The sequence below is a fragment of the Solanum stenotomum genome, chromosome 2 (assembly GCF_019186545.1).
Source record: "Solanum stenotomum isolate F172 chromosome 2, ASM1918654v1, whole genome shotgun sequence".
Lineage (NCBI taxonomy): Eukaryota > Viridiplantae > Streptophyta > Magnoliopsida > Solanales > Solanaceae > Solanum > Solanum stenotomum.
This window is the reverse complement of record NC_064283.1, coordinates 618,346-646,080: the sequence shown is the minus strand read 5'-3', so window position 1 is coordinate 646,080 and position 27,735 is coordinate 618,346. Positions and strand designations below refer to the sequence as shown.

Genomic DNA, 27,735 nt, shown 5'->3' with positions numbered 1-27,735 from the left:
TATGAAATACTAATATTAATAAGGAAAAGAGGAGATAAGTCTTACTCCTTCATATAAAATGCGACAAGCTTCGGCTACCTGCTAACCTTTCACCTTAATCCTCGACCTTCGTATCTTCTTATCTATGGTCATAGTCCTTAGTGAGTTGAAACTATGTTGTTGTCATGTCATGTCTAATTGCCTTCCCCAATTTTTCTTCAATTTACCTCTTCTAATTCATGTTATAGCCAACATCTTATACGTCATCACTAGTACATCTGCTCTCCTCTTCAAATACTCGAATCATCTCAAAATGTATTCAACCTTCTAATAATTAAATTTTAACACTTTATAATATTATAAGATCAGCAATGTAGACGTTACCAATTCTTTTGTAAGTCACTTTCCGTTTTCTAATATCTTTGATTCTTATCAATTTAACAACTTATTAAAGAATCAACATTGGAAAAACTCAAAAGACAATTTTCGGATTTTAGTAATGTGTCCTTTTGCGTATGAATTCATACTGTACTGATATTGTTTACTATTACAATGCAAATAAATAATTGTTTACTATTACTTCACTTTATAATTACGATATAGAAAAAGCTAAATAATCACCATAAATTTAACTATTTATTATATCACCACGCACACTCTTTTTCTCAGTGTCTAAGAATGAACTATAGAGAAAATACAGTAAAACAGCATAACCAAACATGCTATAAAACTTGTTAAGGATTCAAAAATAAAATAAAAAATCATGTGTGCGATTTGGAACTAATTATAAAAGTGATACAAGATTGTTTTGTGGCACCAAAAAATGAGCTACCATATATTATACACTATAAACTGGTTTCTGAAGAAACCTTTGGGGAGAAAGAAAAGGAAACAAAGTGAAAAAAATTCCCCTCCTACAAAACTTGAATAGTAACTCATTCTGAACCAGAGCTTCATTCCCATGTGCAGCAAATATGATTTCTTCCCCCCTTCACACTTGGGAGAAACCGCAGCCACAACTTGACCTTTGTCTTAAGCATCTGTCATCGGGAACCACTTTTCCGGCCACCTGGGGTATGTGCGTTTAAACAAACTCATGCATAACGTGTCATGCTGTTGGAGAACTCCATTCAAGATGCATTTCATTGCCCCTGCACAAAAATAGTTGAACGTTTATGCACTACCAATGCAAGATTATTTACGTTGTCAAGTTAGCTAAAAGATAACTACTACATGCAACCGTCTACAAAAGGTGGGATTAGTCAGGAAATGAGGCAAATTGCCTGCTGCTACACGTACAAGTTAAATACATGACTAGGAACATCGAAAAGACATAATACATCCTACAACAGTCTCAAAAACAATTGTACTTGTGCCAGTTAGTAGAGCATGCGACGGCAGGTATTCATCTAGAGAGGGTCAAAATGTTCGGGCACCCACAAATAGTAGAAGGGCAATGACATGATCATGCTTGCTGACCTACAAGCTGTAGATAGTTGAGTGCTCAAAGAACCCAAGAACATGCAGAGCTTTTTGTTTTTCTAGTAGTTTTAAATTATAGGCATAGTGAACAGAGAAAATGTATGCTCACGATAGGCTTCCTTGGCCACAGGCCACATAATAAGGGGAAAATGACAACCTTATGCATGATCAATCAAATAACATCACGCACTAATGCGCACAACACTGGAAAATTCTAACATCTGGACAAGCTTTATTTCCTCTTTTTTGAGGGGAGGAGGGGAGATGTTTGGATAGAAGTAGAGTGGACAATTTCTGCATATAGCTCGAAGACTTCAAGTCAAATTTCAGACATACCATGTGTACCAACAGGTTCCTTGATGCGACCACGACGACCACACTTTGACCAAACTTCAACAGGCTACAAAAGGTCCAGGAAATATGTTAAAAGTGAATAGCATGACAAAGAAGAAAATGGAAAAGTCAATTGTTTGCATACCTTGAACCATCTGACATCCTCTGGGTTATGAAACATGTATCTTACCGTGGCTTTCTGTTTTGATACTCGTTGAGGGTAACTGCAACATAGATGACATATCTTGTGAACAAAAGGTTAACTTAACAATATAACCTACTAGAACTCTACAATCAGTTTTTGCATTTTAAGGACTAAGTGCCCGTTTGGATTGGCTTATTTTAGGTGCTTTTAAGCCAAAATAGCTTTTAAGCAGTTTTGAAGTGCTTGGGTAAAGTTAAAAAGTGCTTATAGGCACTTATTTTAAAGCCAAAATAACAAAAATAAGCCAAAAGCCAATCCAAACAGGCCCTAATAAAACCCTCAAATTCTAAAATAAAGTATTGCAAATTATATGATCCTCGAAAAGTTCTCTACCATGCAAGTATGAATAACTAGAATGATACTCCACTTAACTTTTCCAGGATCCCAGCTCTAATACACAATTAACAAGATTTTTTGGTTCACAGATTAAATGTCATGTTATGCCTAGTAAAATAGCATAACGGGTCTATATTGTGGCACTTAGTAGGTTCAGTCTATAAACCAAATTTGACAAAAAACAGAGTCTAAGTTGTTCAGAACAAAAAGTTCCAGAAATAATCATCTAAACATCTCTACCGCTGTAAACAAATGAAAGCCGAGAAACAACAGAACAGTGAAAAACCTAGAATAGAAATGTAATCACAACTATAACAAGTGTTATAGGTAGAGAAGCTGATCAATCAATCCAACCTAAAGTAGCGATACTTCATTATGCTGTCATTCTCAGAAATCAGACCCCTCCCACATAAACAAAGGAATAGAATATCCAAGCCCCCCCCTTAAAAATGTCAGAGGAATCTTACCCGGTTAAAATGATTTTCTTTAGAATAACCCTATCTGGGTCAATACTTCTCAAAGAGCCAATGGCAGCAACAGTGGCAGGAGTTGCATCGTCTTTAATCTTCAGGGCAATTAAAGGAAGGGGAGGAAATGAAATAGGAGCATATACTGAAGCTACTGAAAAACGCCCGGGATGGAGAAATCTCTCCATTTTTTGCTTATCAGCGTTAAAACTATCTGAAGAAAATATCGGCCTGCAATCAGGGGGGGAGGGGGCAGAAAGAAGTCAATGAACATTAGTAACTTGACCTGGCAAAAGGCTACAAAATTTATTACACGGATGAAAAGCACCTTGCAACAAACTGGCGAAAGCCAAGATTGAATATCATCTCTTCTTTAGCTTTTATTGGAGCAGTGTAACTGTCGTGCTTTTTTAAGCTGCAAAAAGAAAATTACTTGAGTTCTTAAACAATTACACATAGAATCACTAGGGAAAGAAAATAAGGGGGGAAATATTACAAAAGCATATAACAAGATGAGGTACCTGAAGTGAAGGACAGAAATTTTAGACTCATGCTGCATCAGACCACACAGGGTCACAGGCATTGTCGTCGTTACACGATTTAACTTGTTTGCCACACCAATTGGAACTTCCCGGATATGGAGCCTTGCATATGAACCAGCTGGTATACATTCATCAATGTTCTGTTCCATCTCTCGGGCTCTAGACAGTACATGCTTTTGCGTCCTATTAAAATTGTCAAATGCAAATATTCTAGCATACTCTTGAGGTAGAGACTCCTGCAAATCCCATCCAAGATTTAATGCAATTAGATCACGTCCAGATATTTTTCTAGACACAAATTATTGAATTAACAGAAGAAGTTACTTTCGGGTCCCAGGAGGAAGTTCTGAAAGATTTGAGCCCTCTGTACTTGGCGAAACGCTTCCTAGCAGGGACATCCAATGGAGTATCCACTTCATCAGGGAATTCTGTAGGAAAAAGCCGCAACAAGAAGGACTTCAAAGAAAATTCTCAGAAAAACAAAAACATAGGAAGCTGCTAAGCAGCGGAAATTTAAAGAAGTACCTTCATCCTCAGCATGTGCTTCTTTAATTTTTCTTATCTCTTCTTCCATTTGCTCCCTAGTCAGGTTCTCACCATCCTACACAATACACAATCCAGCATCCAACTTACAAAACACACGTAGGGAGGGATATTTGTGATTAAACTGCTTATGTATATTAATATTGCTCAGAGAGCCCAAATGCTTTTCATATTCATAAGCCAAACAGTTACCATTCAAAATCAGCTACGAGTATGACCGCAGTAAACAATGTATAAAAAGATGAAATAAATACATCGGACTAAAAACTAATTGTAAACAAATATTTCAATCCACATTTTGTTGTGTAAATTCTACATACTTTGTTGTCCCCTCAAAAGCAACTACAAAAAGACCATGAGGCTGCCCACCCCTTAAAGTTAAAATTGTAGGCTTGATCGCCAAGAAAAAGTAACATATTTATGATTCATGGAAATTACCACCATTAGCTTCTTTGCAATTCTGTTCTCCATGAGATATTTAGTTAACAACCTGTATTTTTTTATTTTTTTTTTAGAAGGTAACATAACCTGTATTTTCTCTTCCTTTTTTCATCATCCAGATTACTCTATCATAAGGCTGGGCACCGGACCAGAATGGGACCACCGGAACGGGACGGTTTGACCGGGTTGTTGACCGGTACCGGGATGAACTGGACCGGAACTACCGGGATGGAGGCTCAGTTCCGTCCCGTCCCACTATATACCGGGACGGACCAGAATGGACCGGAACCGGAACGGGATGGGATAAACGGGACGGCACATATAGCTATTTCAAAAAATAATTATTTTTTTTGAGTTATTTTGAATTACGAAAATACGAATGTTTTTTTTATTTTTCTAAGTTATATTAGTTTATAGTATTTAAGTTTTAAAATTTATAATAATTTTACTTAAGTTTATTTTAAAGATATTTTTTTAAAATTTTTACGTATATAAGTTTGTAAGTTAAGTTTAATAAAGTTTTTTTTTTTTTTAGTTTTTGAGCTTATGTAGTTATGTTATAAGTTTTAAAGATTTGAATCTTTTGAAGTTTATAAGTTATTAAGTTATACAAATAACTTGTAAGTTAAATAACTTAAGTTTGTAATTTTTAAAAAATTAAATAAACAAAAAAGAAATGCTAATAAAAGTAAATAATGACAAAAATATTATTTTTTATTTTAATTAAAAATGATTTACCGGGACCGGACCGGTACCGGACCTGAACGGAACAGAACTGGAATGAACCGGGATGAACCGGTACCGGTATACCGGTACCAAATCATGGTACCGTTCCGTTCCGTGTACCGGTTCAACGTATCCCATCCCGTCCCGAATACTACCGGACCGGAATGGTACCGGTACAACCTGTTCCAGTGCCCAGCCTTACTCTATCAGCTTTACTTACTAAAATGCTACAAGGCCATAAATGAAAACATATAGTCCTGTCTATGCTGATAAATAAGTATACCCACCATCATCATGGAATGAGTCTCAGTTTCTTCATCTGATACGAGTGCTAGAGAAGCCTGGTCATCATCGAGTTCAAACTCATCCATACGTCCTTGGCTATTAAAGGCATTTTCCCCTTCGTCTAGCACCATACCATCATCTTCTTCATTCTCGCTCTCAGAAACATCAGCATCTGAATCTTCTACAATCCAAGCAGCCTGCAAATCAACTAATTAGTTCTGGTATAAACCAATATGACCGGGTTACAATAAAAAATACATACATGTTTGGGAAACAATTGACAGAAAATGAACCTGATATTCAGAAGTGCCCTTTGGAAGAGTTTTCCTTTTCAGCTTTCTTTCCTCTTGATTTCTTTCTGCTTCAGCCATTTCGGCCTCAGTAGGCCATGTCTGATTAAGACCAAATAGACATCAAATATTTGTACAAATTATAAATGCTTAAAGAAGAATGACACAAGTAGGTACAATTATGAAACAAGTGCATCTCATCATGAACCAAAAGTTCAGTAGTTACAAAAGAATTGCACAAGGTAAAATGATATAACACATGCATTTCATATATGAACTTTGTCCACTCCTGCTTTCATAGAATGAACGATAAAATTGTGCCAATATTAGAGTTATACCTGTTCCCCAGCCAATGGATCAGGGACATTCTCAACAAGTAAAGGCTCTTGCTTCATAGGGTCAGGAGTCAAGCAACTGATGACCTGAAATACATTAGAAGACGTAGCTGGGATGAGAAGAGGGAAAACAAAAAGTATTCTGTTAAAGGAACCATGAAATGTACTACAGCAGGCCCAGGGGAGAATAGATGATTGCATATCATGTTGCATCACTCAAGGAGAGGGGTTGGGTTTTTTGAAAAATGCATCATCCAGAAAAGGGGGAAGAGAGATGACAGCTGCACTAGGAGCACATAGCTACAATGTCATAGGTATCCCATTATTTTAGTACAAGTTTATAACTACACTTATGGTAACTTGAGCATTTGAACCTCTATGTATTTCAATATGCAATTTGCAATGTACAACTTTGAAATGTTGAACTTCATGAGCAAAATGCCTTCTACGAGGAGCATAGCTAACCAGTGGAAGGAAAAAGCTGATCAAGTTCATTAATAAATTGTATTTTGGCGTCTGCCAAAATGTTGCCTCTAGGTCCAAAGAAAGGGAAGAATGGTGAGACAAGAAACGAGCCCAAAGAAATTCAAGTATGAGTAGATTCAATTGGAAATCACAATTTTACAGTTTTAAATTTTATCTTTATCAAATAATTTCTGCAATACCACAAAAAGTTTCTCTTTACGTAAACAAAATATAAGTGCACCTGTGCCTCATTCATTTCATCAGACTCCATTAAGTCTCCTCCTTTTCTCACATTCAGGGAACATGGATCCTTGAGAAGTTCGATCTTGGATAACTGAAAATCTCCAGCACCTGTTATGTGAACCTGATCCAAGAGGATCTACTGTCAAGGACAATTCATTAATATCTCAAAGCTATATGCTGAAGCAAAACAATTACCAGCTGATTCACCGACAGGCTACGAGCACGAATATAACCAGAGAGGAGGAGTGTACATTTTCCAGAAATGGAATTATCAGCTACCACGTCGACCTGAAAAACAAAACACCAAGAAAGAAATTAATCCTGAATCACAAACTAACAACCTTATCTGCAGAATTACGGAGGCCCAAAACCATAGTTGAGAACAAAGTAAATTCAGAGTCACCTGCATTGAAATTGAAGTTGAGTACACAAAATTATGGCCTAGACATTTTAGTTATTGGGCAGTCAAAATCATGGTCTAGGGCCCTAGGCATGAAGAAATGCTGTCTTACAATTAATCAGCTACCCCTCAATCCCAAACTAGTCGGAGTTGGTTATATGAATCTGTTGTATCCATGCCGTTTTATTTAGGCCCATTCAGAAGATTGTCAAGAAATGTCTGCCTAACTGTGAATAATGAATGAACCGATACAAAATACATTACTTCCATAAGAGTCACCAAGACAACTAAATTTCCACAAAATGGTTAAAAAAAAATAGACAAGCAATCACTGTTATATTCTGTAGAAAAATGTATTAGGAGAGACAGCATACACATTATCTGAAATTCAGGAAAGCAGGTGCTAAATTGTCGAATTGGATAACAACTTTTAAAAAGAAATTGTGAAAACAGATAAAATACCAACCAATAACTACACTTCAATCTCAAATTAGTTGGGGTCAACTATATGTATCACATATATCCCCTCTACTGCTTTGAAACATTCACAGTCAAACAATATTGGAGAAAATTCATTCAAGATTAACATACATAAATAACGACCAAGTTCAAGACTGATTTAACGATGTAAACGTTGGGGAATAATTGGTTTTGCTCCTTTTTTTCCTGGGTGAATATATTTCATCTAAGAAAGCTAAAAGAAAATTTTACCAGTCAGGAGCCTCAAAGGAGATAAAATATGTCAAGGAAGTGGGAAAATGGAAGGTGGTCAATACCTTTTGAGCCATTAGATATGGCCGCTGATTACGCCAATGTGGTACTGAGAACCTTTGCTCCTTAAAAAGCCACAAAAACTACAAACAACAAAAAAATGACCCAAAAGAACAAACAATGATTTCATAGGTTAATAGACTATGATAGAAATATATCAGAAGACATCTAACATGCAGCTGTTGTAAGCAATAAAACACAATCTCCAAATCATTACCTTATGCAAATCATCCTTTGTATCTGCTGGATAGAACTTGCAATCCTCGGGAAATTCAGAAGACAGGCTAGATGTACACACCTTCTTTGAATCATTTTTCTTTTTTAACTCACTGGGTAGATCCTAAAACACAGAAGAAAACTTATTCAAGTGTCAACTCCTTAATTATTTACCAAACCATTCCCAAGAATATGACAAAAGCACTTTCTCTCAGAGAAGTATCCTTAATTCTTACACGAATCAGTACTGCAGTACTAGGAAGACCAAGAGCTCTAAAGATTGAAAGGCAGTGAGATCCAAATGCATCTATATAACAATCTTCTTCATTAGAGGAATTTGCAGATGTGACAAAAGCAATCAGATCAGCAACCTGCAAATGCCAAAGCTTCTAACTAAATCATCCTTGATACAAAGAACATAAGAGCAACAAAAACCTGGAAATACTTCAGGGCATATATCATACCTTGGCCATCTCCATACATGCCAAGAGATCACCATGAGGTGCTTTTAAAACCTAGACAAAATAACTTATGTTAAACTACTGCAGAACTTTCTGTGAAGAACATACAAGTCAAAGCAAGGAAAACTACTCAACTATCAATAACTGACAAACAATTTATCGTATGCTGCTTCTCGCATCAGATTTGACACCAAAAAAATTGTGATATGAAAAAATCACAAGAGTAATTATGTTGTTTCTCTGGCATTTTGGTATGGCAGACACATACCTGAACCCTAGCATCCTCTTACTCATACTCTTAAGTGCAGTCAAACCTCCTCCTATCCTATAATGTACTGTTAAAGTTTATAGTCCCATAAATGACTCCCCTTTCTTGCTGAAGTTCTATTATAGGTTAGAAAAGAAACTGAGATTTTGCTTTTCGAACTCTGTGTACATATTTCAGAATCTTCTTAATACTATTCAGTGATGTGTTTTACTTATTGAAAGAAAAATCAGACATATTACTCCACCATCCTGAAGATAATCGAGTGTCTGAAGTCAGTTGATTACCAAGGTTAAGGCATATGAGTCCTCTAAACATTATTGATTTACTGAGTGTACTTGACAAAACTATGTTGGCCGAGATGCAAACGCTTCTGTTTCTGTTTGCTCATAATATGATACTTTCACCAAAATTAGAACCTGAGACCAATTCAATAATGCAAGTATAGTACTTAATTGATAAAGGGAGTTCCCACAATGCACTTCCTACCGTTGCTCTCAACTTATATTCTGAGGAAGCAACTGCTTGATACACAACACCAGTTCCATCTGCGGACAATAGCTTCAGGAGATCTTGTTCAAGTGCACTAAGGTCGACTGATCTGGATAGACCAAACAGAACCTGTTACATAAAAAATTGTTAGAAAACACTGATAAGTGATAACATATATCTTCCTTCTCCTTTACTACAGTTGATCATGGAGTAGATTACTTACAATAACTGTTTTAACACTAAATCAAGATTACTAGTTAAATTTTTTGACTCAACAAGACAAAAAAATCTTTACATTGATGACTTGATTTTTATTTATTTTTTTCAAATTTCGAAATTATTTGTACTTATTCTTAGTTAAATGTATGGAAATAGACCAAATTCTAAGAAAATTTGAAAATCAAGCAAAGAAAAAACCTTTCTTATTTTATTCTTCACGTCCAAGATTACGTCCGGGATCATTAGATAGGAATCCAAAAATGAAGAGAGAAACAATAAAAACAAAGAAGAATACTTACAATAACTCTGGGCGGACTATTTGATCCAGATGAAGCTCTTTTCTCTTTCAAAAGAGCATCTCTTTTCTGCTCCCTCATCTACAAAATTGCATTCTTTTAGCATATAAAAAATTGCATTTTTTTAGCATATAACAATAAGGAGTAGTTTGGTTCACTGACAAAATTATCCTGGGATTATAGTCGTGCGATCACAAATACTGGACTAATTTATCCCACCTCATAACCAGGATTAATCCCAATCTCAATCCTGGGATATCCCACCTTATCCACATACCACACTACACGATAACTCAATAACCCAGAAAGCAATAATTTTTCTAACTTCTATAATCCAAATACCAATCCCAAACTAGTTCAAAGTCAGCTAACCTAAAAAAAAAAAAGATAACAAAAGTTTACCATCTTATTACGCTGAAGCCGAGCTGCCCGAGCTCCCTTAGTGAGATTGCGATCAGGTTTCGCAATTCTACTCTTGTCTAAACGAAACCAAAAAGACAATCAATACCCAAATTAAGCAAAATAACACAATTAATAGGGAAAAAAATTGAACCTTTTGAAGAAACTTTATGAACATTGCGAGATGACTTTGAAGCAAATCGAGTTTTGTGAGCTTTGTTTACTTGAGCTCGAGCACCTCCCATCTTCTCTACGATTGAGCAAACAGCAATCAATTTTTCTTCTAACAATAAACCCTAGCAGCCCATCAGCTAAAAGCCAGCAATCAGTACAGTAGGGTTTAAGGATTTTTATTTTTTATTCCAAATTGTTTTGGTATATATATATATGTATGTATTTTGGATAAATTACTATTTCCTCCCATATAGTTTTATGATGTTAGAAATACCTTCCCTAAAAGTTTAACAAATCTACAGATGCACCCTTTACTTTTCGAAAAGTCGGGCCAGTTTAGTACTCCTATTATCAAATAAAAAAAGGTTAATTTCTAAAAAGAAAAGCTTGTAAATAAAATAGTTTTGTGTTATACAAAAATTAAATATGTATAGATAATATATTCACTAGAGTCAATGATTAAATACTTATTCCCCATTCTTTTATAGTATACTTTCCTTTTCTATATTGTCTTTTTTTATAACGTGTTCTTTTTGTACAACATGACTAATTAAGTTTATTGCACATTCAACATTGATGTTGACCTAAATGATTGCAGACGGTATAATTTCACCTAGTTTTTGTTTTGATATCATAAATCACTATATGTCACAAATTTCTCAATTGATTTTGATCGAGATATCCAAAATTGATGGTCATATCTGATATGTATTCCACATCCACGTCATCATATCGACATGAGTGTAACACCGAAGGTAAAGAGTCCGCGCCCGAGTTGGATCATAAAAGGCATCTTTGGTTCAAGATGAAACAAGAAAAAACTCATAGGACATGGCAAATATCTATATTATCTATCCACACTCCCAACCAAACAATGTTAACAATTCAACATCAACAAGAGCCTTTCTAAGCTCTAGCATTCTATAGAGTAACAAAGGAAAAAGAAATTAGGTAATAAATTACACAGCTAAAGAATATTTTGGCATGCCCTTTTTTCACCTTCTAGCTCTCTCAAAATTGTCTAGCTAAATCTAAAGGGCAGCAAAGAATACCATCACAGAATTACAAGGACATAGCAGAAACAATTTGCCGGCCGCTCTTTGAGATTCTTGAACAAAACATAAACATCAGAAGTACAGATGATAACAAGAACAATCTAAAGTATGTCCTAATCTCCTGCATTCCCAGCTCGAGCACCTCCATTTTCTTCCCGTACCTACTTTTCCTTTCCATTAAATAACCGTTCAGATAATCATCGATAGAAACCCACTTCTCAAAACCGGATGCAGTTGCATTTGGATGAAGCTCCTTCATCTGGACTCCACCCAAACTGAACAGTGTAAAAAATGCAGCAGACCAGTCGTTGAGAACTCTCTGCAATTCAAAGTGAATATGGCTGAACGTTTTGACATGATAGGACGCATGGCAAAGATAATGCATCATCTACGAAATGTAATACTCCCTTCATGCATTTTGTGTGCAGGTGTTTAAGAATTTTGTGGCAACAAAATCATGTTATGAGGGTAAAGTGCGAAATTTAAAGTTAAATTGTTTCTATCATTCTTTTTCGGACCAAACTAAAAAGGAAAGAGTGTTACAGAAAATGGAACAGAGGGTATAACTTACATTAAAAGTAGTGATGTCAGTGGGATTGAACATCTTAAAGCAGTCCCTTGACGAGGCTGTGCTATCACCATAGATCTGCCAACCAACAGATGCACGCATCATGTATACATATCAGACATTGAATTATCACTAAAAAGATGCTTGCATTGAGCAAGGACTTTAATGTATATAAATTGATAAAATGCAAAGACAAACCTCGAAGGTGAAAGACATGGGCACTCTTGCAATATCATACATGTAGTCAGTTGCTGTCCCATGAGCTAGATACCTGAATAAGTGACATAATGTTATACTTGAGGTAAGGAAAACTTACATCTAAAGCTAGATAATAAGGGAATGTGACCCTAATATCTACTTCAAAGAGAGGAAGGCATCAGATGTGCACGTTTTTCATGCCTAACATCGTGATGTGACTATCATTATTCTTTTTTCCATAAGTAGCTTAACATCTGTTTTTAGCAGTAACAGAAAATACATTCACTGCTAGATAAATGGAAAGCATATTGCATATATCTAACAGGAAAACATTATGTTCCTTTCTCATGCCAAGTAGCTAAAACATAAAAGTCATGAGTGAGTGATACCAACCCGACAGAGCCTCCGCCAGATCCAACTAAGCAACGATCATTCAGTTGAAAACGATTCAACTTTTCAAGCATTAATCTCATTCTCTGAGAAGGTAATCCTTCCGGAGTTGTGTTCTTGTGATCATATGGCATAAATAGAGCCTGAAAACAATTACATGAACAGCACAGGATAAGTATTTCATTCATGAAGAAACTAAAAGAATTATTATTCTTTAAAAGAGATGAAGAAGATAATTCGGTGATCCTGAAATTTGATTCTTTATATACCAAAAACAGTAAAACATCATAAACATGAAGAAGACAATTTACAGCTGACATACATCTATTTGGTTCACTTTAACCAGTTAATTTATGGAAGTCGATACTCACAAATTTTCAAATGAAAAGATGGTTAAATTTGATCATCTTATTGTAGTTTGAATTAATGACTATACCTAAACAAGATGAGGAGATCAGGCACAAGCTATAATCTATTAAAAGGAGCTGCACCTTGCAAAATGTCTGGGAGGGTCCTACAGGTTACAAAGTCTCCTCTATGCCCTAAATTTTAAAATGAGTCATGGGGAAAGCTTGTAAATGGTATGCTTATATATGCAGAGAAGTTCAGAAAACAAACAGCAGCAAGACATACTAACAAAAGTATACTTGCCTCCATTCCAGAATGCACGTTAACCCATACATGTGGTTCAAATGATGCACATATTTTCCGCATAATTTGTGTCTCAGGCTCACTAAAAGGGGCAGACCCGGGATTTTCTTCATATGGATCATAATCCTGAAAAGGAAAGATCAAAGGGACAAAGAGTTGTATAAGCGCATAGCTGCATCAGCTTGAACTAGTAAACACAAACAACATATACACAAGAATCCAGTAAGGCAATACTAATTTGGTACTAAGTGCAAATATTACTTAAGCACCACCAAGATGCTTAAGTAACAACCTACAATGAAAGGAAAACAGCCTGTCCACACACCAGTAAAGAAGACACACAATATCGAAACACAATGAATCGTCTACTAATGGCAGTCTAAAGAACAAACCTTCTCTTTCTTGCCCCAATCCACACTCCAATTCCGATTAAGATCAACTCCTCTTCCTGCCAGAAAAAGGTTTGGAATTAATTCTGTTGGTACTTCTCTATAGAGTCAATTTCTGTGATCAGACTAGCAAGATAAATAGCTATACCATTTCTTCTTTCACAGAGATCCCCTGCTTCGACAAGTTTACGCCCATTCACATTCTCCATTGGAACAATCTGATTAGACGGATAAAAAAGCATTCCCAAGTAACATTAGTTTAAAAGAGAATTTGAATACTCTTTAAAGTGATAAAGATCTTTGTTTCTTTATCTATTTACAGCCCTTGGTATACAGTAATTACTAATTAATTGGGCAAATTTTGAATTTCTATACCAGCAGGACCTGAAAATTTAAAAAGCAAACAGAGACTAAAACGAAATTACCTAACAGAATGAACAACCTGCAGCTTGAAAAAAATTTGAAAGATGTTTACTGATGTCTGACAAACAGAGAAATCAATGACAAAAATTTGAGACAACAAGCTCTCTCTATGAGGGCTGTGTGAAAGGTTAATCTGTCTCTGCCAAAAAGAAATGCTTTGTATTGTGCAAGGAAATCTTCAGAAAATGGCTAATTGAGAATCTCCTAGACAAACTGCTTCAGTACATTGGAGGATGGGATAACAAAATCACACCAACATCAGCAGGTGGTGACAATGGAAGAACCTCAAAATAAAAGAAGTTCTGCAGGATATTTTTGAAGGGTACTAAAAGAGTTGAGAAACTAAACATTTGAAGAGGGGATGAATGTAAATATAGATCCTGTTCAACTATTTATGGTTATATATGAATTATTTTCACCTTATTTGACTGTGAGTTCCAAATAGACTAGGAGTTACCTTTATGACAAACCTATCAAGCGTGTTATTTAAATTAAGTGGGTATGCACTGGATAAGAATTCCTCTTCACTTAAAATGGAAAGAATCCGCAACGCAAGCTCCGTAGTTATGAGCTCCCTCCCATGCTGCCCAAAACTCTGGAACACAAGCAATTTATCTGTCAAAAACACCAGCAATGACCAATCTGAGATTTTCTAACACTAAAGACCAAATCAGTATAATGTCTGGAAAAGCATTTTCCCCAAAGTCTTTTCAAAGATACCACTCTACTTCCCCTCCTCTCTCCTTTTTCCTCACAAGTTAACTATCTTAACTAGGAAACCCTGGGAAGGTAGTACAACATATATTTCCATTCTACCGGACATGAATAAAGGCAATAACAGACCAGAGAAAGTAAACTTACAAGAAGGATCTTAAGCTTTGATCTGTCATCACAGTCTTTCTTATTCCGGCAATAAGTAACTACAGTTGTCTCTGCATGATACCCTTTGTTTTGAGTGGAAAATGTCTCCATCTGCATAAATATGAATTAAGTTGAGATATTAAGAGAAGATGCAAATTTCTGTAGTTCCAATTTTCCCAAAATAAAATTTGAAAAGGTATAAGATTAGGGGAAAACTCACAGAGAGCTTGCTTGGGTGTCTATGGACCAATGATTCTATCTCTTCCAACAAAGCTCCCCTAGAAGACACCATAAATTGATGTTGAAAATTGAAGCACAAATCACCTCACCACCCCCACCCCACCTCCCATTTTACAGCAAAAACTAAAGCCGAAAAGCAGTAGAGCAAGTGAGGACCTTTCTTGATCCATAACATATAAAGTTCAGCAATCAAAATTGAGCCTCTCATACAACCTTAGCACACTAATATCTATAAAGATTCACTTCATCAGTCAAATAAGATGTTAAGCTACTCACATTCATTAACATCACCAATAATTCATTGTGAGCTAGAACCTCCTAACCCAACTTCATTAAGTTCCAAATCAATCAAGTACCCTCAATCCCAAACCAGTTGGAGTCGGCTCTATGAATCCTATATATCCATTAAATTCCGAAAATACAGAACACTTATGCAAAAGGAAAAGAAGAAAGTTCTCACCTTTCTTAATATAGTTCTATCAGACTTAAACTAATTGCACAGCTTTATGAAACTAATATCCATAAAAAGTTCATTTCCACTCTACGTAATTCAAATACTAACCTAATTACAACATTCAATAATCCTAGTTACCACAAATCACTACCCAAATTAGATCACAAAATCAAAATTCAAAAAAAGCTCAAATATTTACCTTGTATGATAAAGATCGTGATTGATGGGAGTAATAGGAATCTGCGTGGAATTCGAATTTCCATTTACAAACGAAGAACACAGAACAATCAACACAACTCCAAACAAGACTAATGGCGAAATGGGTAACGAATACAAACGCCGGCGACGACGAAACCCCATTTATATTACAGATAAATACACCAACATCCGGTGATTTTTGTTGTTTGATTCAACCCCAAATGTCTCTTTTTTTTCTCGACAATTTCAAATCTTTTTGGTTTCTTTGACAATCCCAAAACTTTACAACATAGGAATTGTGAAAGAAAAGAGATGCCGGCAGTGATGGGGAGGAAGACGACAGTGGTCAGGGCGTCGTTGATTTGTAGAGATTCAACGGCTGTGATTGCTTGGTCTTTCTTCTCACCATGTTCCCATTATTCATGATCCAATCCAGAATCATTGTCTCTTTCTATTTGTCTGTTTTAGGGGCAATTCAGTCAATTGCAATACTGTTTGCATTATTTTTTGTTGAGATGAAGTAAACTTTTATTTTTCTTTTTTTAACAATTTCACAGGTGAACTATTAGGTGATTGCGTTTTTTTCGTTAATAGGCATTATATATAAATGTATTCTTTTTAAATTTATACATCTTTGTGCTTTAATTTAGGTGTGTATAAATAGACATTCAAATTTGGATAGAGTTGAGCAAGTGTGTCGTACGCAACATCATACATAGCGACATAGGTATATTATGTCACACCAGACGCGCACGTCATTTTATTTAACTTTATATGTAAATTCAATTGTCTATTTATGCATACTAAAAATTGGAGGTCAATTGTCGATTAAAGATAAGTTAAATAACATATTTATGTATTATGTCAATACAATAATAATAATTTTTCTTCCAAGAAACTTTTAGCAAGAGACTACTAGTTTAAGTTTTTGTTGAAAATCTCCAATACTTCTAGTTATCATGTTTTGCTTTTTGACATGGTCAATTTGACTCAACTTCGAGAAACAAAATTTGAATATTTCAACTCAATATTTTGTAATAAAAAATTTAATATTCAAAAAACTATATGAAAAATACTGTAAATTACAGTCAAAATTTATATAATTTAACTTTCAAAAAGTAAAACATAATATATATATATATATATCGGGGCTGTCTAAGACAGGTTATGCGGAATTTTATGTTGTATAAAACACACATTTTTTTAATATGCTTTTAGTATTTTTGTATTCAAAATACCCCTGTATTCTAAGCATTTTCATTTCATGAATTGCTACTATGAGCTTTGTAGATCTTAAGCTTGTACTTAAATATGTTTTTTCCATTTCAGGAATTGCTCTATTAATATGATGCAATGCTATGCGATATTTTCACGCTTTTTTTTTTATAATATGTAAGTGATATTGAATGTCTTTCAACATATTTATATTTTAATGCTACAACAAGCATAAATGATAGGCAAATATTGTATACTACGCATGTTATATGTTTGATTTAAACAATATATTTTAATTTCCCTATAGGTGCTAAGTATTTTCTTTTTAGTTTATATATATTATAAAATATGATATAATTTGTTATGCAAATATAATAATTACAAAATATAGAGTTTAGCGTGTATACCTTTCTCCTCTCGTTCAGAAAACAATCTTTATCACTACCGCAACAGTTCTCCATCAAGCTATGAACAGTTTTTCACCTTTACGATCGCAGTCTACGGCTACTTCTCTATTGTTCCTCCTTAAGGCTGAAGCTCGCAATCTTCACTTATGACCATTCATGGAGTTTTAAAGATATATATATATATATATATATATATATATATATATATATATATATATATATGCAGTGGCGGAGCCAGGATTTTTAGTAAGTGGGTTCAAAATCTAAAAAAATAGACACACGAAGTAGTCGAAGGGGGTTCGACATCTACTATATATACCAAGAAAATTATTTTAACCATGTATAAATCATATAATTTTTCGCCGAAGGAGATTCGGATGACCCCCTTATTGTAAGGTGGCTCCGCCACTGTATATATGTGTGTGTCGTGATTCTTTTGCACAATTATTTGTTGGATTCTTGCCTTCTTAATTATCATTGTTATTAAAAATATATACATAATAACTACTTCATCACAACACTAACAATAACCACAAGTTTCTTTTTTAATATTAAGTCCTCCCTTAGGATTCATTTGATGTGATATATAAGAACAACTCACTTGATGTGATATAAAACAGAAGAGACAATAAATCGCATCGCACAAAAGCGTTTTATATGCTAATCTATCACAAGGGCATTTTCGGTATTTTACCATCAAAAAGGGGGGAAATCCCCCTAAGTGACTCAGACATAGAAAGTTTCCCGGATCCGGCTCCTCTCCATTTTCCCCAAGTTCCTACTTAGATGTATGACACCTATGTTACTTAAATATTAAAGGTCTAGATTATTTAGTTTTCTTAATCAAAGAAGTATACTATTCCCTCCATTTCATATTAATTTAATTTTTGAGACATTTTTCATTTTTCAAATTAACTTAATTGTTCAGTTTTCAAGATTACTTTTAGAGTGTACTTCCAATTTTACCCTTCATTAGTTAGTATTGGAATTAGTGATTAATTAATAATTAGTTATTTTAATCATAAATTTGACAATAATTAATAAGGGTAAAAATGGAAAACTATGTTTAATTTATGTCTTAATCTACTTTTCTTAAAGGATGTGAAACACCTTAAAAAATAAATTAATATGGAATGGAGGGAGTAATTAACCATGATTAAAAAGATATTTAAGATTCCCAACTTTAGTAAGAAAATATTCATTTTCCAATTTTTTGAGAAAAAAATGGATTTACCTCAATTAAATAGCATCAAGCTTTTGATATAAAAAGAGTTCTTCTATAGTTTAACAACTTGAGTCACGATAAAAAAAAAATATACATTTAAAAAAATAATAATTATACCTATTTTTTGGAAAAGTTTGTCTTTGATATTTTATGAAAAAGTAATTTTCAATACTTTTTATTTAATAGCTGAATGCTAAAAAAAATAATTCTATTTAATGATTTACAATATTTTTCTTCGTAAAATAACTTATTTAAATGTTTATTTAAATTGACAGAAATTAAGTCTATGAAGAAATATTTTTTTCGGTGAATGAAAAAATTATAGATAACGAAAATGATTTGAACTATGGTGCGAAAAATTGTGAGATGGTTTTTTTTATAGCAATAATTAGATAGATTTAAATGGTAATATATATCCTTTTAATCATGATTAAGGTATTTGATTACTTAAAAATATGCACCATTGATATTTAAATAATACAAGTGTCACACATCTAAGTAGGAACTTGGGGAAAATGGAGAGAAGAGAAATGGAGAGGAGCCGGATCCAAGTTCCCCCGGTTGAGCACCAATTTAATACCCATACCTCATATACAAGTCTCCCCCTACTTTTTATTTATTAACTTAAAAGTCATTTAAGTTTGACTTTTTATTTTTGACTGAAAAGCTACGTTTTTTAAGTCAATCTAAACGGGCTCTTTCTTTTGGTTTTTGACTTATTTTAAGTCATTTTTTACTTTGCCAAACACTTTCTAACTTATTTTAAGTCATTTTTGACTTATTTTAAGTTATTTTTTATATTTGTCAAACATGTTTAGAAGTCAAAAACCGACTTAAAAGTAGATTTGACCAACTTTTAAGTCAATCCAAACACCCTCTTATAACTGACATGTTGAGTCGATAACATTTCAAATTAATCGAATCGAACGGAACCAACCACATACCCAAGCTAGCCCACTTACGATAAGAGTAGATTTTGGATCTAAATTCAAATGGCGACAAAATTGTTATATTTCATTAATCCATTTACAACAAATAACATGTTTGAACCAAATTCAAAACAACGTTAAAACTCACTACTTGTCATCCTTACTAAAAATAAATAATTCATAGTACTTGTTATTTGTCAAATATAGATCACGAAGCATTTTTCTGCTTTTGTCAAGTTTATAATTAGCATATAGTTCCAGCTGAAATTCCTCCCATAATTTCGATGTGTACAAGACTTGTTTCCGTGTGATCTTATATGTTATATGTTTGAGTTGTGAAAATACTAATGCTTGCAGTAGGATTGATTGTGTGCATCACATTCCTTGAGATGTGCATGAACGTGAGATGCTTTGTGCATTGAACTGTCTCTAAAACCCCTGTATCTATCTCTTCTTCTCCTTCAAGTTCTTGTTGACTCTTGTGGTCCAAGGTGGTACTCTTATATATAGACATTCAGTAGTATTACCATTTTAGTATTAGCAATTGTTATTCAATGCTTATGTATACATGTCCATGATTCTTTATTGCAATTATAGAAAAGAAATAAAAAGGCTACTCATTTCACCATTAGTAAAAGATGTTAGGATCGGAGTGAGAGGAATATTTGAACTTAGTTGAAGTGAGCCATGAAATATTTACATGTTTAAGTTCAAAGACTTCATCTTGAAGTAGTAAGAGGGCTAGGGTCAACAACAACATACCCAGTGTAATTCCACGAGTGGGGTTGGGCTAGTGTCTACAACAATGTAACAACACCTAGTGTAATCCTGAGGTCTGTCGAGTATAGAGTGTATGTGGAGCTTACACCTACCCCGGGAGGTAGAGAGGAAGAGGGCTAGGGTCTATGGAAGCAAAAACCAAGAGTTCTTGATTACTAACTAACATGTTCATTTCTTCTTCATCCAAAGTCACCCATGCTTCAATTCCATTATCACACCTACTTGATTCCATAAGTATAATAAGATTCATGAAAAATGAACATTTAGAACTTATACTACTCACCCATATTGGTTTTCCAAATCCAAAATCAATGTCATAGAATCCAAACTTGCACCAACTACTAAAACCATAGTGATTTGCACCTTTTGAGCAAAAATCTCCAATCTCCTTAAGAGATTTCCTCATCAAACTACACCCTTCATCGCCTCGTAGCCTTTTAACATAACAATCATCAATCCTCAATATAGATCTCCTCACTTGATTCACCAAATCAGACAACACCACATCACTTTTCGCGGTATTATTTTTTGCACTAGATAACCAAATAAGATTTCCAAGTATGTTCTCTGGCAAAGCTGGTGCTGCTCTTTTCCTCAAGTTCACAATGTGTGTTAGCAATGAATTAGACTTGTTATTAGAAGCTATTAAACATTTCCATATGAAAGATGAGACAACCTCAACTTTAGTAGGATATTTAATATGTGCACTTGTTGACATTCTTTTAAGGTTGTCTATAACAGAGTCATTAAACACAAACCTTTTTGTAACAAAATTTCCTTTCTTGAACATTGAACTCCACATTGTCATAGATGTGTCTCTTAACCACAAATCATCACATGGAAAAAAGTAATTAGCCATTAAATTAGGACATGTTACTAATCCAGACCAATTTTTAAGAAATGTACTAAGTCCTGCTCCATCAAGAACCTTATGTGCTATACATAAACCAATTGCAATCCCACCACATTCAAAAACATTAATTTGAATGTTTGTCACATAATCTCCTACACCTAAGACCTTAAAAGGAGGTTGACAAGGAAGAAATTGACCAATTGATTCGAGGTTTGGTTCGTTTAGGTAATCGATTAGATGGCAATTAACATTAGTTGTAACATAATTAACTCCTTGATCATTGCAATCAATAGAGAGTTCATCTTTAAACCTCCCTGCTAGGGGATAAAAGGATGACAAAGTTTGAGCTAGTGATTTCTTTAACAATGATGATTTTTCGCGGAGTTTAACGTTGTTGAGATTTGGATAAAAGAGTATAATTGGTGCATAAGGAGCTGGAATGAGTTGATCTAAGAGACAAAGATTGAATTTTTTGAGGTGATTTGGTGTTGGAGATGAAGGTTGGATATTTTCTCTTGAAATAACTTGAACTTTCATCATATTTGGCTTGTGAAAAAGTTGAATAATGGGAAGAGCTTATAAAGATAGTTTTTTTTTAGGAGACATAATAGATGCTAATTAGCATCTTTATTAAACTTTGTCATATACATAAATGTTGAAAAGGGAATCATTAATTATAGAAATCTTAGAAATTAATATATCTCTAGTTATAGTTTTGTTAATGGTCTACGGTTAGCAATGACATGTTGATGATAACAACTATAAAATAAAAATTGAAAAGCACTATACATTTGATGGTAATTAATGTCTATGTAAGATTGATCTAATTTGTGTGCCCTTGATTTTCAGGTATGCGAACAAAGTTCTATATCGATATTTAGTAGTCGTTTAGAATAATAAGTTATACATTATAGTTAAGGTGCGAGAATATTGTAAATAATATTATTTTTTTTTGGATAAATCGTACAGACTGTACTCAAATCGAAATATTCAGAACCAAGCAACATGACAAATTGCCGCTGCACCATAATCAAACTGCAGAATCTGCATTAGTCTTACTCTTTGGCAGTATCGTTAGAGTACATTAGAAACTACATTTATTAATGCTATCATTAATCCATGAGTGATTAAGAAAGATTTGGTGCCTGTATAAACAACACAAATATTGTTTTTGGGGAAAATTCTATGTTTCTTATTGAAATGGAACTGTTTTTAATGTTTGATTGAATTGATTTTCGTTTTATATAGGTTGGAAAATGATCTTTCTCATCTCTTAGGGTGTGATCTTTTTTGAACTTTGTTAATGTGAAATGTTTTGTGCATCGAACTGTCTTTTCTTTAAGATGTTAGTCATTTATCTCATCAATACAAGTTTGTGAACATATTTTAATAGTGAACTTGTTATATTATTTAACTTATGAATTCAATATATAAATACTTGTTTGAATTTTGGCATTTTTTTCGTATATATTCATGTGTCAAATTAATTTTAAAAATATAATATAAGGTTTGATTGAAGATGTAGCTACTATGGGAGTTGTGTAGAATATATTTTTAGGTTCAATATTGTCTCTTTTAATTGATTTCCTCTGTGTTCAAATTTTGTATGAATAATAAGTTATAACTTTTGCAATATAATTTTGTGGGTACTAAAATTATATTTATATTATGTCTCTAATTGTCTAGAGGAACTAAATTATATCTTGTAAGATATATTTGTGAGTTATGAACTGAACTTGTGTCTCTAACAACACAAGTTTAGTAGAATTTACGCGACATAACTTGTTAATTTGTGTATATTATGATACGAAAATATAAGCTTTTGTCTTGCGATTTTTTGTTTTTTCAATGTGATAAATATTTTTAACCACTTTTTTATTACTTAAAGTGTTGAAAGACACAAATTAAAGAACATTAATTTTTAAGGGCTAAAAGTTAAACACCACCCCAAAATAATGACATATGGCCCTAAAATTATGGGCCGGGTTGAAGTTTTTAGTGCTTCACATTTTTAGTTAATTTCACAACAGAAAATTACTCTTAATTCGAAACCTAGATTTTCCATTTTCCCCATTAAGAGTGATCACGGAAATTGGAGAAGTATAATCGGTGAGTATTACGAATATCAGTTTTCAATTTTACTGATTTATGTTTCATATATACTAGATTAGTAGCACTTCTATTGATATGTAGATGTCCTGATTACTGTAATGATCTGCTGTTTGCTATGTCTTCATATGCATATCACTTGTATGATAAAAGTCCCCTTAAAAAGAAGGAAAAATAGAGTTAAAATTCACCATCCAATTACATATATGGTGTTGCCTCGTGGAGGTAAAGGTCTGCCTACACACTATCCTCCGGAGACGCCAATTGTGGAATTACACGGGGTATGTTGATGTTGTTCTTGTTTACTAGTTAGTTACATTGTGTAGAATCAAATAAGAATTACCAAATCTTTATAACAACACAATTAGACAAAATTGAAGTTACGCGCCAATACCATGGTGAGAGAATTCTAATTCATTGTAATTTCCTTATAATTATAAACAGGAACTCAACTCCAACCAGATCAAAATATCAAATTTAGAGGATGTATTAATGTTAGTACAGATTAATGATATTAGGAAAAATATGGTTTTAAGATATAAACTTTTGTATGAAAATATTAAAAGACGTATATGGATAACAACCTCCGTTAGTCTAACTTGTTAGTTTATGTTGTGAGGACTTGATCCCTCTTCAATTAAATGTGGTAATAGCTCTCAAAATTAAGACGATATTAATGGTCTAATTAATGAAGAATATTTTGATGCATTCACTGACAGAGTAATTATTATTGTAGTAGTACAAAATTAAGATGTATTTCTAGTCTACATCCTCATCACGCAGCCTTTCGTTGAACATTGAAAGGGAAAAATTTCTGATGTAGAAGTCCTCTCAATAGAAGGGAATTGGGAATTGGGGGGAGTCTGTTAGGGATCAGGGTAGTATTGAAAACTTTGTTAATGATGAGGCCTGGGGGTAGATTTAGCCGCATAGTACAATGCAGGATAAATGTGACCAATATTTGAAAGTAGAAGTGTAAATCTGGCTCTTTTCCCTTAAAAGAATGGTCCGTAGGTCCTAAGTAAATATGATTCTAGACCATTTTTCAGTATAAACCATATCTACATATCTATACCTACAGCCAGGTGCGCGACCATGCAGGGATCGAGAACGATCACACCCCAGAAGGTAAACCAAATGATGTGTATAACAACGAAAACATACTAAAAACTAAGTTATAAGTTTGGACTTTAGTTATAGGGTTCAACAACCATATTGCAAAGATTGAGAGACTAATGTTTGACTTAATCAAAACTAAACAAAAAACTGAATTTGGTTTTTTTTCAAATTAGTTTTATAATGCAGCTTCATTCAAATTAAGACAAGAATGAAAAAGAACATCTAAAAGGGAGCCTTTTTGGTAATGTAGATGCCAATATAAGCCACCTAATAGCATGTAAAATATTGGGCAACAGTTTAGCATTAAAACAAACTGGTCAAAGATAGTTCATTTTCCTGATAAAATATATCCTTGAGTGATCCATGTAAAGTAGAATATGTCACTCATGGGCAGTGGCGGACCTAGGAATTTCATTCAGGGGGTTCGAAAAATAAAAGTATAAACGATTGATCCTGAAACTAAAAATATAAAATGCTCACAATGGGGCTTGAACCTTGGACATTAGGGTCAATTTAAAAGGAGGTTTACCACTATGCTACAACTTACTTCATGTTTATGAGGGGGTTCAAAATTAATATATCTACAAAAATATAGAAAACTTACCTTATATACACAGTGTAATTTTTTACCGAGGGGGTTCGGGTACCCCCTGGAAGCCACGTAGGTCCGCCCCTGCTCATGGGTTAACATTCGACTCCAGCAATTTCTAGTGTGTCAATTATAACTTTTCTCACTAACCTATCGTCTTCACAGATTAAGAAATTCTGACATCTTTATTGTGCATAAACTATTCTTTTAGGGGTCATTTGGTTTAAAGACAAGTTATATAAAGATTATAATGCAGAGATATGTTGTACCGGACTTGTAGTACTAACCTATCTTCTTCACAGATCTATTCTCTTTTAACAATTCTGGAGGAAGTGTACTCCCTTCTTTATTGTTTGTTTTATAAGACTTACTTCTCGTTCTCGGTGAAGGAATCAGAGCTGCTATAGAATCAGCATCTTATTCTTTAACGGCAACCTTCAAAATGATTGGATTTATCTGTTTTTATTAACTTTGTTGATGAAACCGTTCTTTTGATTAAATGAGCTTTATGTGTCCTGTGTATGTAGGAAGCATTCATCCCTTTTTTCTGGAAAGTATGACAAACTGGTCAGAACTTCCAGATGAACTACTGGTTATGATAGCAAAGCGTGTTACAGTGATGGAGGATTTCATTAGATTTGGTGTTGTTTGTAAATCATGGAGAAGTGCTGGTACCAAAGAAAATTTTGATGTGTTAGCACCTCAAATTCCTTTGCTTATGCTGGCTGCTAATGTGGACGACGATTATCGGAAATTCTACTCTCTTTCCAAGGAGAAAATTTCTTGCAGAGTTTTCCTCCCAGAAGCTAGAGGGAAAATGTGTTTTCCAACGCAGGGATGGCTTTTCACAGTGAACTATACAGCAGGTACAGGAGAGATGATGTTGTTGCACCCTTTTTCACGCGCCCAAATTCAGCTTCCTCCACCTACTGGCTTGAGAGATCAGGGATCAGAACGTCTCTCTGTGACTATCAACCATGTTGTGTTATCTGCTAGCCCGTCCCTGACATCTGACTATGTTCTGATGATTTGCTATGGTCGCCCTATATATCATTTGGCTTTTTGGCGACCTGGAGACCTCGGTTGGACCAAAATTCATATTCTTGAAGAAACTGGTGCTTTTGTCCATATCCAATACTTTAAAGGACAACTTTATGTCAACCATGGGTGGAATCTAGTCTCAGTTATTGACATCCCAGAGCCTAGCAATCCTCAGCCTGTTGTAAAACCACGAGAGGTTGTTGAGATACGTGATCTATCGATTGATGCAAGCCGGTACTTTCTCATTGAAGTGTCAGGTGAACTGTTATTTGTTCAACAATTGATGATTACAGAAGATGTACCAAATGGGTGGAAGACAAATAAATTTCGACTATTCAAAATTGATGTAATCAGAGGAGAAGCCAAAGAGATTAAAAGCTTGGGGGACAAAGCAATTTTTGTGGGGTGTAATGCATCAATTTCCGTCGACTCTTCCAAGTTAGTTGGAGTGAAGCCTAATCATATCTATTTTACCTATGATTGGATATGTTTGTTCTGCCAAGGAGATGATTCGAGAGAGATAGGGGCTTACAATCTTGAAGATGAAACCATTCAACCCTTGAATCAAGGCATTTCTGGTGTTGATCCTGTATCCCCCGCGATTTGGGTTACCCCATTATTCTGATATCAAAATGGGATTCCACTTACCTCCATTACATGTTGAAGTTTTAACTCTTTTAATTGTACTTTCTCTGAATGGTTTTGGTCTGTGTGATATTCAGTATGCTATAACTCTTTAAGGTTGTCTATAGCAGAGGCATTGCAAACAAAACTTTTTGTGATAAATGACTCCACATTGTCATAGATGTGTCTCTTAATTAGTCATCAAGATTTGGATAAAAGAGTACAATTGGTGCAAAAGGATCTGGAATTAGCTGATCCAAGAGCAAAAAGATTGATTTTTTTTAGGTGATTTGGTGTTGGAGATGAAGGTTGGATATTTTTTCTTGAAATGACTTGAACTTTCATCATATTTGGCTTGTGATCACAACTATGAATTAAATATTGAATATCACTATATATTTGATAGTGATTATCCGATGTGTATACATATAGGAACTGTGAATCAAACGTTTTCTTCTGTACTATGAGATTTTGGGGTTCAAATCACATTAGAGGCATTAAAAGAAGAACATTCGTTGATTTTTTCTCATATGTGAGGGTAAAGAAACCGGTGGATTAGTTAAATTATACGACCTTCTTAAAAAAATTGCATTTGCCATTGAATAGTTTAGTCAGCATGTTACTAAATTAGTTGATTATTTTAACGAACAATTTTGCCTCTTAAAATATCACAAATCAACCAATAATGTTGACTCTTTTATTTGAACGGTGCAAGTAGTATGAGTAGTCTACTTAATCTTCAATTTTCTTTAGTTATCGGAATTTGTTACTTTTGATAAAATTTGAATTGAAAGTGTCTAAGGGTGTGTTTGGTATGAAGGAAAATGTTTTTCTGGAAAATAAGTTGATTTTTGACTTATTTTCTCATGTTTGGTTGGTGAGTAGAAAATATTTTTCGAAAAATATTTTTAGTGTTTGATTTATGAATGAAAAATATTTTTGAGAAATATCTTTTATTTTTACTAGAGTAGAAAATATTTTTTAAAAACAAGCTTAAATTTTTTTTGGGGTGTGGGGGGTGGGGGGTGGTAGGGGGTGGGTGAGGGGGGGGG

General features: G+C 34.1%; 5 protein-coding genes across 7 annotated transcripts in view; 2 read left to right on the top strand and 3 right to left on the bottom strand.

The window, feature by feature from the left end:
* Nucleotides 1-27,735, top strand: part of LOC125854462 (NADH dehydrogenase [ubiquinone] 1 beta subcomplex subunit 2) — a 151,517-nt gene that overhangs the window by 71,201 nt on the left and 52,581 nt on the right. The window lies entirely within an intron of this gene.
* LOC125854445 (uncharacterized) lies at nt 767-10,537 on the bottom strand. The gene is made up of 21 exons (XM_049533992.1): nt 10,346-10,537; nt 10,195-10,271; nt 9,796-9,873; nt 9,275-9,406; nt 8,524-8,574; nt 8,296-8,430; nt 8,061-8,183; nt 7,849-7,926; nt 6,868-6,960; nt 6,671-6,793; nt 5,968-6,051; nt 5,633-5,731; nt 5,342-5,536; nt 3,870-3,945; nt 3,669-3,772; nt 3,324-3,580; nt 3,131-3,217; nt 2,803-3,033; nt 1,940-2,018; nt 1,798-1,861; nt 767-1,130 (listed from the first exon to the last, which is right to left on the bottom strand). The coding sequence occupies exons 1-21, from the start codon at nt 10,434-10,436 to the stop codon at nt 1,012-1,014; spliced, it is 2,376 nt and encodes a 791-aa protein (XP_049389949.1). The 5' UTR covers nt 10,437-10,537; the 3' UTR covers nt 767-1,011.
* Nucleotides 11,257-16,212, bottom strand: LOC125854451 (uncharacterized). Its single transcript, XM_049533997.1, has 11 exons — nt 15,794-16,212; nt 15,121-15,178; nt 14,901-15,011; nt 14,497-14,634; nt 13,765-13,834; nt 13,620-13,675; nt 13,228-13,353; nt 12,580-12,719; nt 12,187-12,259; nt 11,992-12,066; nt 11,257-11,739 (listed from the first exon to the last, which is right to left on the bottom strand). The coding sequence occupies exons 1-11, from the start codon at nt 15,952-15,954 to the stop codon at nt 11,428-11,430; spliced, it is 1,320 nt and encodes a 439-aa protein (XP_049389954.1). The 5' UTR covers nt 15,955-16,212; the 3' UTR covers nt 11,257-11,427.
* On the bottom strand, nt 20,415-21,741 carry LOC125854588 (stemmadenine O-acetyltransferase-like). The gene has a single exon (XM_049534166.1). It carries the CDS (start codon nt 21,739-21,741, stop codon nt 20,437-20,439), a length of 1,305 nt encoding a protein of 434 aa, XP_049390123.1. The 3' UTR covers nt 20,415-20,436.
* Nucleotides 23,158-27,735, top strand: part of LOC125854453 (F-box protein At2g17690-like) — a 30,267-nt gene continuing 25,689 nt past the window's right edge. The window contains exons 1-2 of one of the 3 annotated variants that reach the window (XM_049534001.1): nt 23,158-23,310; nt 25,546-26,316. In XM_049534001.1, the coding sequence (XP_049389958.1) occupies nt 25,575-26,316 (742 nt within the window). In that variant the 5' untranslated portion in view covers nt 23,158-23,310; nt 25,546-25,574. Of the gene's footprint in view, nt 23,311-25,545; nt 26,801-27,735 lie in introns of all 3 variants that reach the window. The other 2 variants (XM_049534000.1, XM_049534006.1) reach the window with 2 other exon arrangements.

Excerpts from the sequence above, each read along its gene's own strand:
- LOC125854451 (XM_049533997.1), bottom strand. The coding sequence starts at position 15,954 with ATGGGGTTTCGTCGTCGCCGGCGTTTGTATTCGTTACCCATTTCGCCA. Across the intron at positions 13,835-14,496 it reads TTGATAGGTTTGTCATAAAG|ATTGTTCCAATGGAGAATGT; the intron begins GTAACTCCTAGT and ends CCGTCTAATCAG. Across the intron at positions 13,354-13,619 it reads ATTGGGGCAAGAAAGAGAAG|GATTATGATCCATATGAAGA; the intron begins GTTTGTTCTTTA and ends TTTCCTTTTCAG.
- LOC125854588 (XM_049534166.1), bottom strand. The coding sequence starts at position 21,741 with ATGATGAAAGTTCAAGTTATTTCAAGAGAAAATATCCAACCTTCATCT.
- LOC125854445 (XM_049533992.1), bottom strand. The coding sequence starts at position 10,436 with ATGGGAGGTGCTCGAGCTCAAGTAAACAAAGCTCACAAAACTCGATTT. Across the intron at positions 10,272-10,345 it reads TCATAAAGTTTCTTCAAAAG|ACAAGAGTAGAATTGCGAAA; the intron begins GTTCAATTTTTT and ends GGTTTCGTTTAG. Across the intron at positions 3,218-3,323 it reads ATTTCTGTCCTTCACTTCAG|CTTAAAAAAGCACGACAGTT; the intron begins GTACCTCATCTT and ends TTCTTTTTGCAG.